Source organism: Taudactylus pleione, unplaced genomic scaffold (assembly GCF_031769625.1).
Source record: "Taudactylus pleione unplaced genomic scaffold, aTauple2 ptg000133l, whole genome shotgun sequence".
Taxonomy (NCBI): Eukaryota; Metazoa; Chordata; class Amphibia; order Anura; family Myobatrachidae; genus Taudactylus; species Taudactylus pleione.
In genome coordinates, this window is record NW_028284535.1 from 122,586 (window position 1) to 135,230 (window position 12,645).

The following is a 12,645-nucleotide window of genomic DNA, read 5'->3' on the forward strand; positions in this document are numbered from 1 at the left end:
AGGAGAACATGACGCCACCTGGAAGCGGGAGACCCCTGTAAGTAAACCATAAAATAGCTTTTTAGCTGAGCTGAAGGGTGGTAAAACTGCATAATATCCCAATATATAGATTATTATTATAAATACTAACTGCATAGGATTACTGGCTCGCAGCCCATTACCCACCTCTATGGGTTCTAATGGGGAGATTTATCAAAGCTTGGAGAGAGATAAAGTGGAATGAGATAAAGTACCAACCAACCTGCTTCTAACTGTCATTTTTCAAATACAGCCTGAAATAGGACAGGTAGAAGCGGATTGGTTGGTACTTTGGTTTCTATTTACTAAGCAGTGTTAGGAGACAGAGTGAAAAGTGATAAGGTGCCAGCCAATCAGCTCCCAACTGTCATCTCACAGGCTGTGTTTGAAAAATGACAGTTGGGAGCTGATTGGCTGGCACCTTATCACTTTCTTATCACTTTTCACTCTGTCTCCTAACACTGCTTAGTAAATAGACCCCTTTATCTCTCTCTAAGCTTTGGTAAATCTCCCCCCTAAGTATTCCCTATAATTCATAAATTCTGAAGTGAAAGGTTTAAAATTGGCCTTGGGAAAAATCCTAAATGCATGGCTCTACACAGAACACAAATGCCCTCTTTCCACGAGTACATCATGTGGGGAGCAGCGCCCTCTATCCATACCTCCCAACATAACCCTCTCCAGGAGGGACACAATGCTCTGGTCCTGGCCTTCCCTGGTAAGAGGTGGGGCTGCAGCGCAGTTCAAAATTCAAATAGGGGAGCTACACCAACTGTCATTTCACACATTGCCAAACATCACTGGCTGGGACTCACTGGCAGTTGGTGAGACTCCCCTACTTGAATTTGGGTCTGTCCTGCAGCCCCACCTCTGGAGCCTCCACCAATCATAAATTACCAGGGAAGTCCAGGTCCAGATCATTGTGTCCCTCCTGGAGAGGGTCATGTTGGGAGGTACAGTATGTTACTCATTGCACCAAAGAACACAGTTACTGCAAAACAATGGAATATTCCTGGGCTGCTCCTTAAGGTTGTCCCAGGACAGATGAGAGTACCTTCCGTAAAGGTGGATTCAATCATTTTCTACTACACAAGATCCCCCCCCGCACACACACACACCACCATCCCCTCCCGGGTTCTGCCACCTCTTGGAAAGCTGCACGGAAACATGAGACATGATGGACAGATTGGCACAACACGTAATAACAAAGCATAGCGGGCAGGCTGCCGGCGTAGGCGGCTCAGATCACTGTTTCAAACAGGGTGGCTTTCTCCTTGCTGAGTGTGACCATGGAGTCAGGGGGCAGCAGCTTGGTCTCAGCCTCGGGCGTGAGGTATTCAAGGTGATGGTGACCCCACACCGGGGTGGTGAGGTGCTGCCAGCGCTGCAGGGGAAATAATAAAGAGATAAATTAGTGCTGGGGGCTAATCCAAAGGGCAATTACACATCTGATACATGTTCTGTGGACTCATCCTCCTCTAGCTTCTGTTTTGTGGGGGGGATGGTCCTTCTCCCTGGAGCCCCTTTGACACTGTGGGGAGTACTTATGATTTATGGTCGAACTGTGGTCAGCTGGGTGGGTGCTGTTCATCATGGTGTCATGATGATGGGCCTAATATTAAGTGGTGGCCTGTAGATGTAGTCCCATCAGCTCCAATGTTTCAGGTAATATAACATTTAAAATCTAAATGAATAATGTGTGATAAATTTTAATCTCTGCATACATATTTTTCCATTAAGAGAGCTGCTGTGTCTCATAATCCCCTTGTCTCGGGCCTAAGCCCTCCTGTCAATCTTATTCACACTCACACTGTACGGCTTGGAGCACAGCCTAGTGGCCAGAAAGGGGACTGCTATCATAGTTGGTGTGCTACTGCATTTATTAATGTAATGTCCTAGGAGCTGCAAAGTAACAGCAGACAAATAGGATACAGACTGTACACAGAGGTAATGCGTAAAACTATAGGATTGTCATCTATCTGTAGTAAATAGAGTTCAATAAACATAATGTTTGAGGTTGCAGGGCCTGTAAGAGCATCTGCCTGTGGTAGCAGTTACTACAAGGCTTCGAGCCCCATGCCAACTATTGTTGCACCTACTATAATAAGCATCAAGTGCCAGAGTTTCATGGATCAGCCAATACTGAGCATTCTACAACTGAGGTTGGTACAAGCTACCAAATTGTTAATAGGCTAGTGGTATATTCTTGGGCAGTGGGTTTCAACTCCAGTCCTCAGGTACCCCCAACAGGTCATGTTTTATGGATTTATTTCTGCGGAAACAGGTGGAATAATTACTGACCAGTAAAATAGATGAACTCGCCTGTGCCTGATAGTAGGAAATGCAGAAAACATGACCTGTTGAGGAGTAGTTGAGGACTGGAGTTGAGAACCACTGTTCCAGGAGACACTGAAATTTCAAATTATTGTAGGATCCCTGAATGGTGACGTTTCTCCCACGTGGTGCCTAAGGGGCTGAACAGACCTCAAACATACATTAAAGAGGTAGATCCCAAAATGTGGGGAGATGTCAAGAAAAGAAACATAGGGGGAACATTGCTTGGCTCAAGCTAGAGAGAGTAAGGGTACTTATACCCATTATAATCTTAATGCCCAGGCTATTATAGACTTATTTAGTTATATATCGCAGCCTGTAAGGGCACGATGAGACTGTAAGCTATGGCAAGTGGTCAATGCAGACAACCGCTGCTTCTCACAGTATATAAGGTAATATGGTGGCCTTGTGGGGTCCTGCCTCTCAGCTAGAGCAGAGAACAACCAATATGGCCATAGCTGTACATGTACATATCCAAATATAGCAGAGATCAGCAATCTCAGTGGTCAGGGAAAATGGTTCGATCACTAGGGGGCAATTCTGAGGCGGAAACAGCAATATGCATGCGTCTGAGTCGCCCCACACATGTCCTGATTTTGTCTGTACAGAGTCGCAGTACAGATTTGGACACACGATAGCAGAAGTGTATTGGAAATGTACCGGACAGTGCCTAGGAGGTAACAGTGTGTGTGTGTGCGTGGGGGGAGAGCTAATCAGATGCTCGTAGATGATGCTACTTATGAGAGTGTCACCGGCATGTGGCTGGCAGCGGCTGCGTTCAGAGACGCTGAATCCTTCACATAAGAGGCCATATACAGACGCACAATCTGCATCTGCCATACGGCTGGTGCGATTTTCGATGGTGCGTATAAGGATGCACCAAGCGCTACTTGAGCACGACGGACACTGGCAGTGGGCGTCTCAGTCCTTGCACTTTTGGACACACGGATGTTCACCAAGGAGGGGGTTTGTAGCGGCATTAGCAAAAAGTCGCAACTGCAGCAAAAGGCGCAGACATGGATGACACTGCAAATCAGGCCCTAGGTGTGTGGCCGACTTAAATCTTGTAAGCATAGAGAAATATCCGCTTTATTATAAATATCACAGTAACATTTTATTTACCATAGTGAGGTTGGACTTATGGTCCGTACACACGGTACGATTAAAATGGACACTATGAACGATAACGATATTGATCCTATGGTTATCGTTCATATCGTGCATTTTTCGGTGCCCAATGACCTGCGATGCGCGGGCTCGTATAAACGATAACGATATCGTCCATCGCCTGTGCATGCAGGCCAACCTGGTCGATAATCGCGGGTCGTTGGCCTTCATTGGCGGGTCGTTGGCCTTCATTGGTGGGCCTTCATTGGTGAGATCGTTCAACGATATCGTTATCATTGACGATCGTCCCGTGTGCATGCACCATAAGACACAAGCCCACAAAGTCATCGTTTTCCAATCTTCTGCTACAAGTTACATATGTATTTGTGACTGTACTATAAACTGAAAGCTGTAATCTTTCTAACGACAAAATTCAGCATTTGGGGTTCTACAATATATAGATTTTTGCCTTTAAAAAAAATGTGATGCTTTAAATACCACGGGGAAAATTGCTGAAAATCTTAGATTTTTCACAAACTGCTGTTACAGGTTTACACGTACCTCCCGCAGAGACCCCTTGGAACTTAGCAGCTTGCATACGAGAGTCATTGGGATACACAGCATGGACGCCAGAGCAAGACCCCAGCCAATCGCCTCACCCCACCAGGGGTAGACATATGTTTTGTTGTACGTTAGAGGCTTGTAGTTGATCACGTGAAACACAAAAATACCCTGCAAACAATCCACCCATAAATAAGTTAGCAGACGCAGACCTGGTTTACAGCTTTCATTTTCATATTTATCATCACCGTCATTTTAAGATCGACCACATTCCAGCTCTAAAAATATGCTCTGCCTATAATTAAAAGTAATCACGTTTTTATACTGGCAGACATGTGATACATCAGCCCCATCTCCAGGAGAATTGCAGACACACAGCAAATAAGTCAGAAAGAAAAAAAGAAAAAAACAGCTGGAGACAAAAAGTCACCAAACATTAAAAAAAAAAAAACATAATAAAAAACTGTAACGATAGAGATAGAAAAATGCTTAATGCATGATCCCGGTGGGGGGGGAAATGTGATCAATTTGAAATGTATTTTAGGCACGAGGCCCCAGATTTAGGAGCACCGGGCATTCCCGATTATAGACCTGTATGAAGGATAAGGGGACTAGGATTCAGTCCTATAAATGACTTACCACACAGACTAGAGGGGTAATCACAGACCAGCACCATTTCATGTAAGGGAGAGGTCGGTAACCAATCATCCGGGCAATGTCATCCATAAACCGGTCAGCGCCTGTGAGAGATACAATCCCACATTTAGAGGTATATTTACTAAAGTGCGGGTTTTTAGATGTTGCCCATAGCAACCAATCAGATTCTAGCTATTATCTTCTAGAAGGTGCTAGATAAATGATAACTAGAATCTGATTGGTTGCTATGGGTAACAACTCCACTTCTAAAAACCACACTTTAAGAAATATACCCCTAAGTGTGTCCTAAGATATTTTCATTAATATTGATGTGCACCGTGTGACAGCAAAGTTCCTGGATGAGAGATTTCTGTGTTTTGCTAATTTTCCGCTCTGAAACATTTTCCTATCCCACTGGCTTCTATAGCAACTTTCTCCGTGGAATTAATAGCGACTGCAATTTGTAGCTGTAAATCCTACTGATTAGTGTTTTGGTTCTAAATCATCGTCGTGTTTTGGTATTGGCTTTCCTTAAAAAATTAAAAAAAAACAGCTGATGTCATGTAACTTGGACCTGTTTTTGATGGTATAGTATTAATAACATAATTTCCATCCAATTTTGACCAATTTTGGCACTTGAAACCACAAGAGAGGGACTTACATGCAATAAAAGAAAAAAAAAAACACGAAAGATCTGTTTTTTAGCTCAGAGATCCGACTTGCAGAATGACCCGGGCCATTGCTCAGTCCTACTCGAAAACCCCTCGGGTGACCCGAGCTGGGACTCTGTTCGATTTGAAACCCCAAAATTGGGGTGTGTTTGGTTTTTCCGCAAAATCAAACCGCTCATCTCTACTTCATTTTAGTTTTTTTCTTTTAGAAATCTACAATCAAACAGGAGAGTGTCAGGTATTGTGCACATAGAGCCACATCTCTGCAAGTCATCCACCGGTCAGGCCACCCCGACAGAAGTCTTACCACAGCTGGGATAGCAGTTAAATATCCCAGCTACTCTAGGCATGTGATGTATGGAGCACTTGATTGGACGGGAGCCTTGGCCAATCCGATCAGTCGCTGGATAAACTGAACCTTTCTGTCCTGGCTGATTATATATCTAAGTAGTAACTCGCCTCTCCCTGCTTACATTCAGGCACAGTAGACCTTGAAACTCGCTAAGACATTGGTTAGAGCTCTAACTCCTCCTCCCATTCCCAGCTCCAGCCCCCTGAACTCTTGTCTTAGAGAATTTGAGGATGTGGGGAGGGGGGATGTCTAATAGTTCCAGTTATCCAAAAGTGGACAATGGGTCTGGTTCAGAGATGGACGCAGTGGTGATATGCGTGCAGTTGACCAATGATTTTTGTACAGCGTGTGCGTCCCAATTGTCCGCGCACAGAATTGGATGTGAGGGCTAAAAATTATAGTGGGAATTCCTAGGGTGTAACACAGGGGGTGGCAAAGCAGATGCCGGCCATCTCTATATCAAGGCCAATACCTTAAGTGAGTTGCTGGATTGAACAGTAGAAGTGAAATTAAATGGCACTTGTAGCCCTTAATTGATATTCTAGGATGATAACCAACCATGGAAGGGGAGGTGGTTAAGTGGTCGCCATTTAGAATGTTGACAATCACATTACCGACAGCGTAATGTCATGTGGCGAATGCCGACACAACAGTCATGTTATTCTCAATGTTATTGTAACCGTTTCGGCATTATAACTTTAAACATTATGCTTTACCATCATGTTTATATTTATAAAGCTGACACAGTTATGATGCTTAAAATAACATTACTACCATGTCGCCATTCTTTGCTCAACATTATGCTGATGTGATAACTACAAATCATGCCGAACCCCTTGGAAGAAGCCTAAAAGGTTCCTTACTACACAGTATGATAGAAACAATGATTATTAACCAGAACCATCCTTTACATTCTCTACATTTGAAGTTCATGCTATACGCCTCTTCCAACCAGTAAACCTCCGAGTAGCTATCATTTACCGTCCCCCTGGCCCTCCCTCCAAATTTCTTGACAACTTTGCTTCCTGGCTCCCTCACTTTCTCTCCTCAGACTTTCCCTCCATTATCCCAGGTGACTTCAATATTCCAAATGATATCCCCACAGAACCCTTTGCCTCCAAACTCCTCACCCTCACATCTTCATTTGGCCTCTCCCATTGGACCTCCTCACCCTCCCATGCGACTGGGCACTCGCTTGATCTGGTCTTCACTCACCGTTGTGACAATTCTGATTACTCCTATTCCCCATCCCCCCTCTTTGACCATCACCTCCTCTCTTTTAACTTATCCCTCTCTCCTTCTCCTCCTCTACCTCCTAAGGCCACCATCACTATGCGTAACATTGAGGCTATCAACACAGTTTCCTTTTCTTCCCTGCTTGACTCACTTCTCTCCCCTATCCTCTCTCACTCCTGCCCCGAGCAAGCTGCTTCCTTATCAATGCCTTCCTTACTTCTGCTCTTGACTCTGTCGCTCCGGTGATCACTATTCACCCTTGCAGACTCACACCTCAACCCTGGCATTCCAAATGCACCAGATACCTGCAAAAGTGATCACGAACCGAAGAGCGACAGTGGAGAAGATCACGCTCTAGAGGTGCGTACACACGGTACCACATTTATGAACGGTAACGATATTGTCCAACAATAAATCTTTTATATTGTTCATTTTTATGCAGCAAATGATCAACGAGCGACCAACTATGCGTGTTCCTGCATGGATGATAACGATATATATGGTCATCCGTACATGCAGGCCAGCTTGGACGATTTCATCATGATTTGCATGTTAAGAGATGTGGCAGGATGACTTCACTGAAATATTGTTTGTCCTGCACTACAGAAAAGTTCAAGGGAACTCGTTCAGCAATATCGTTGGTTGTGCAGATCATACCGTGTGTACCCAGTTTAAGGCAGACTCTTCACCACCTTCAACTCCCTCCTCTGCCCCTCCTCGCCTCTGCCCCTCCCCTTCACCACCTCATCCCTCCACCCCCTCCTCGCTCTCTGCCTTGACTTTGCTACCTACTTTACATCTAAAATTGATTCCATACGTCAGGACATCATATCCAACCAGTCCACCAGCTCTCCACCTCCTTTCCCGGATCACCCCATCCCATCCATTTTACCAACTCTGATATCCTTCTCCCCTGTATCTGGAGAGGAAGTCATGGCCCTCATCCGGTCCCCCCCCCCCCTTCCACCTCCCCCCTTGACCCTATTCCCTCCTCCTCCGCTACCTCCCTCCTTCTGCCTGCTCCCATCTTGCCCATCTCCTTAACCTCCCCTCTCATCTGGCACTGTCCCTTCTGCATTCAAGCATACCCTTGTCTCCCCCATTCTTAAAAAAACCTACCCTTGATCCTAACATTCTCTATAAATGCCGACCCATCTCTCTCCTCCCTTTTGCCTCTAAACTCCTTTAGCGTATTGTTTACAACCGCCTTTCTTTTCTCCCACTCCCTCCTTGACCTTTTTCAGTCTGGCTTCCGTTCTCTCCACTCCACTGAAACTGCCCTCACGACCGCCTTGATACCAAATCCAAGGGCCTCTACTCTCTGATAATTCTCCTTGACCTCTCTGCTGCTTTCAACACTGTGGAACACCCTTTTCTGCTGCAAATCTTTCATGCCCTTGATCTACGTGACACTGCCCTCTCCTGGCTGTCCTCCATCCTCTCTGATTGATCCTTCTCTGTTTCCTCTCATGACTCCTCTTCCCCCCCACAGCCTCTTACAGTTGGTGTTCCCCAAGGTTCTGTTCTTGGACCCCTCCTATTCTCCCTCTATACGTCCACTCTAGGTGAACTCATCTGCTCTTTTGATCTCCATTATCATCTCTATGCTGATGATACTCAAATCTATTATTCCTCCCCTGATCTCTCCCTCTCTCTTCACTCGTATCTCCAACTGTTTCTCTGAGATCTCTTCCTGGATGTCCCATTGATTTCTTAAACTTAATATGTCTAAGACAGAGCTATTCGTCTTCCCACCCTCCCACATAACCTCACTTCCCACTATTTCTTTATCAGTTGGTGGCACAACTATCTCCTCTAGCCCCAAAGTGGGCTGTCTTGGAGTTATCCTGGACTCCTCCCTCTCCTTCAAACCACATATCCAGAACCTCTCACAGTCTTGTCGTTTCCATCTCAAAAATATTTCCAAGATCAGACCCTATCTCACCCAGGATGCTACTACAACCCTCATCCACTCACTGGTCATCTCCAGATTGGACTACTGTAACCCCCTCCTATCTGGCCTCCCCAAATCCCATCTCTCTCCTCTCCAATCTGTCCTCAATGCTGCTGCTCGGCTCATCTTCCTCTCCAAACGCTCTACATCTGCCTCCCCTCTCCTACAAGCTCTACACTGGCTCCCCTTCCCATTCAGAACCCAATTTAAGGTTCTCACGCTCACTTACAAAGCCCTCACCCAATCTTCTCACATATACATCTCTGATCTTATCTCCCTTCACTCTCCTGTCAAACCTTTCATGCCAACTGATTACTTCCTCCCACTCCTGCCTGCAAGATTTTGCCTGTGCTATTCCCAACCTTTGGAACTTTCTCCCTCTCCCCATCAGACTCTCCACCTCTCTACAATCATTCAAATGGGCTCTCAAGACCCACTACTTTATTAAAGCCTTACAGCTGTCATCCTAACTTGCTACTACATATTCCTTCCTCCCCGTATACCCCATTTGTGTCACACCTGTTTGTCTGCCCCTCCCTTTTAGAATGTAAGCTCTTGCGAGCAGGGCCCTCTACCCTCTTGTGCTTCTCCCTACTTTACTTTCATAAATAAATACTTCTTACTCACCACTAGGGCACCTAACACTTGGTTGCTTATGCTCTGCTGCTTACGTGGGTGTTGGGTCACTAATGTAGCTATGTACATTATCCATGTCCTTGTCCTGCATTGTATTGTATTGTACTGTAAGTCACTGGTCACCTATTTGTTTATGTACTTTGTAAGGCGCTGCGGAGCACTTGTGGCACCATAGAAATAAATGATAATAATAATAATAATTATTGTAGCTTTAAAGATAGTGATGAGGCTTAATGTGTGGTTGATAGCAATAGCGCCACCTTCATACAGTAGTGAGGATTGCACAGAAAAATCTTGCAATTGTTTTACTGTTACATACCACTAGATGGCTCTGTAAAACAGGTTATAGTTTATCCTTTTGGAATATGTAATGTGTACTGTGTACTGTACCAGTAATTTTCACATTATGGGGCTGCTGATGAGTTAAATGCAAGCTGAAATATAGACAGATACCGCAGATATCCGCATGCACCATAGAAAGCAATTGCAGAATACGCACAAGCACTGCACAGATCAATAGGTTCTGTGTAGGCTTTGATGTTTAAAAAGTGTAAAAACAGTAAAAATTAAGTGGACTGGTTATTTATTTAAATATTTTTTTCTACGGTGTGTGTCTTGTCTTTATTCTAATATTTATTTTTACAGGTTTGATTATAGGTGCCAGACTTAACGTATAGGCACACTGGACAGCTACCCACAATTCCAGGTGCCTTCAAGCAGGGGCAGCCTGGGCGGGGGGCATCTACATGGAGTGTGTGGCCACTCACTCCGTGCACAGGGCAGCCGGCTGAGGGGTAGGCAGAGAAAGATGATCTCTACCTGCCTCCCAGCCTGCAGCCATAGAGCCAGATTTAGGGGGGTGGGGGCACAGGGGACATGATCTCCAGTAAAGAACAAGAACTGCACTGCGAGCTGTAGAAGAGAAGAGGGAGGCGGAGTCCGTAATTCTCATTTTACATCACTTTTTTTTATGTTTAAACATGGATTTTATTGAAAGTACAAATAAGTCTGTATTCCCGTGAATGGATGGGTAGGCACCCTAGTGCATTGATTTGCCCAGGGCCTACAATGCTGTTATGATGGCCCTGGTGCCAGTGTGCCATTGATGTCCATGCCTGCTGGCACTTGTCATTCTTCAAATGCAGTTATGCCCTGGCATTCTTGCTGGGACCAGTAGTCCACCTTTAAATGACAATAGTAATAATTATCCTCTATTGCCTCCAAACCCACTGACACCAGGGGTAAAGAGAAAAGTCTAGGGCTGGTTGTCCTTAGGGAGGGGGATAACAGCATCCACATCCAGAGAACTCTCTGCCTCTTTGGTGTAACTAGTCCCCACTGACGTGATAGGCTGCATTCTGGACCTCATTCAGAGTCGGTCGAAGCGGCTTCACGGTCGTACGGGAAAAGGGGCCGAATATGCAAATGATTCCCTCGCAAGTTGCGTCCCTAAGTTCGGATCGGCTGCTGGCCGACCAAGGGGAGGAAGCGGACGGAATACAAAAATATACGCCCCCTTCTCGTACGCATTGCATGTCATCTCCGGGCATATAAGGATTAATCGAGACCATCGGAACTGGTCGTAGAGCTTAAGGTTGATCATACCCTCTCTTAAGCTCTACGATCATGTCAGTGTAAAAACCTCCCATGTCACATGTGCCATGACGCTACTTTGTTAATTATGCACTCCCATAAACCGTATGCACTCCCATAAAACGCCGTTCGCATAATTAGGCACGCCTGCGTTTGGATCTCCACTCCCCCGTTTTCAAGCACCTTCCCCTGTTACCACCCACAAATGCCTCAATCTGTCACTCAAACTACCGACCTGGCTGTGTTCAAGGAGAGAGAAATTTCTGCTCGTAGCGGCTAGGTTGCGCACGCGCATTGCGAACTTTATGCATGCGCAGTATAGCGAACATCGGTGGTGTACGACCGTGCGGCCGCTTCGACCGACTCTGAATGAGGTCCTCTGTGTGTGTAATAGGTGCAATAACAGAAAGGATGGTTTATAATTACGTTGCCTATACTATATAAAGTAGGGCCTCTGTCCTGCAGACGTACGATTTTATCTGCTGCATTGTAAAGCTGCATACACGTGTAAAGATTTTCTGTCCAACCATCCAACTAGTTGATTGGTTGGAATGAAAATCTGGTAAGGTATGAAAGCAAATGACAATCAGCAATTTGCTCCCAAACGCCGGAAAATGGACAAAAACTGTTGTTTGAACAAATTGTTTAGATCAAACATTTAACAAACTTGTCTGACGGCCATTTTCATCTGTTTTCTGGCATCTAGGAGCAAATTGCTGATCATCAGTTACTCCCATACGTTACCAGATTTTCATTCCAACCAATCAACTAGTTGGATGGTTGGACAGAAAATCTTTACATGTGTACCCAGCTTTAGACTGCAGTGCACTCAGGGCCTGATTCAGACCCGGACGCTAATTGCGGCCGCTCACTCTCAAAAAGGGGCCGTCTATGCAAAACATGCACTCGCTCTTTGCGGTGTAAGGACGCCCCTTTGTCTTAGCGGGCGAGGGCTTATTGCGCTCGCAAGTGTTTAAAGACGCCCCTTTGCCACTCGCAACAAACGTCATCTCCGGGAAATGTAGGATTAATCGGGACCATCGGGAGCCATCGGAGCTGCTCGCAGCACTTAAGGTAGACCTAGCCTCCCGCAAGCAGTGCGAGCAGTTCATGGAAAAATCATCCAAGTCACATGTTCAATGACGCTACTTTGCTATTTACGCACACCCATTAAACTCCGTTCTGACGGTCGGGCACACCTGCATTCGCACATCCACTCCCCCGTTCACAAGCACCTTCCCCTGTTACCACCCACAAACGGCGCAATCTGTCACTCAAAATAGCGGCCCGACTGAAGGCTACGGTCGTGCACTTTCCCATCGCACTGACTGGTTCGCGCACGCGCATTGCGAATTATAAGCATGCGCAGATTGAGAAAAATCGCTCAATGCGAGCGAGCGCAGCAGAGCGAAAGGGTCTGAATAAGGCCCTCAGTACTCAGCAAATGGCCGGCACCATGTACTGTATTGATTGATGGCTGCTTAATGTGACAGCACTTCTGGGGGTAGGCCTGGAAGGAAATGAATGAGCAAGTGTCTCTCTACTGC

The 12,645-nt window shown here is 45.7% G+C and overlaps 1 protein-coding gene across 1 annotated transcript in view; it reads right to left on the reverse strand.

Annotated features, from left to right (window-relative positions):
* Positions 1-499: 499 nt before the first annotated feature.
* The window catches only part of LOC148523432 (sodium- and chloride-dependent creatine transporter 1-like), a 99,822-nt gene continuing 87,676 nt past the window's right edge, over positions 500-12,645 (reverse strand). Inside the window, exons 12-14 of the mRNA XM_088473212.1 lie at positions 4,660-4,760; positions 4,021-4,191; positions 500-1,402 (exon numbers count right to left, since the gene is read on the reverse strand). Of these exons, the coding sequence (XP_088329338.1) occupies positions 1,259-1,402; positions 4,021-4,191; positions 4,660-4,760 (416 nt within the window). The 3' untranslated portion in view covers positions 500-1,258. The remainder of the gene's footprint in view (positions 1,403-4,020; positions 4,192-4,659; positions 4,761-12,645) is intronic.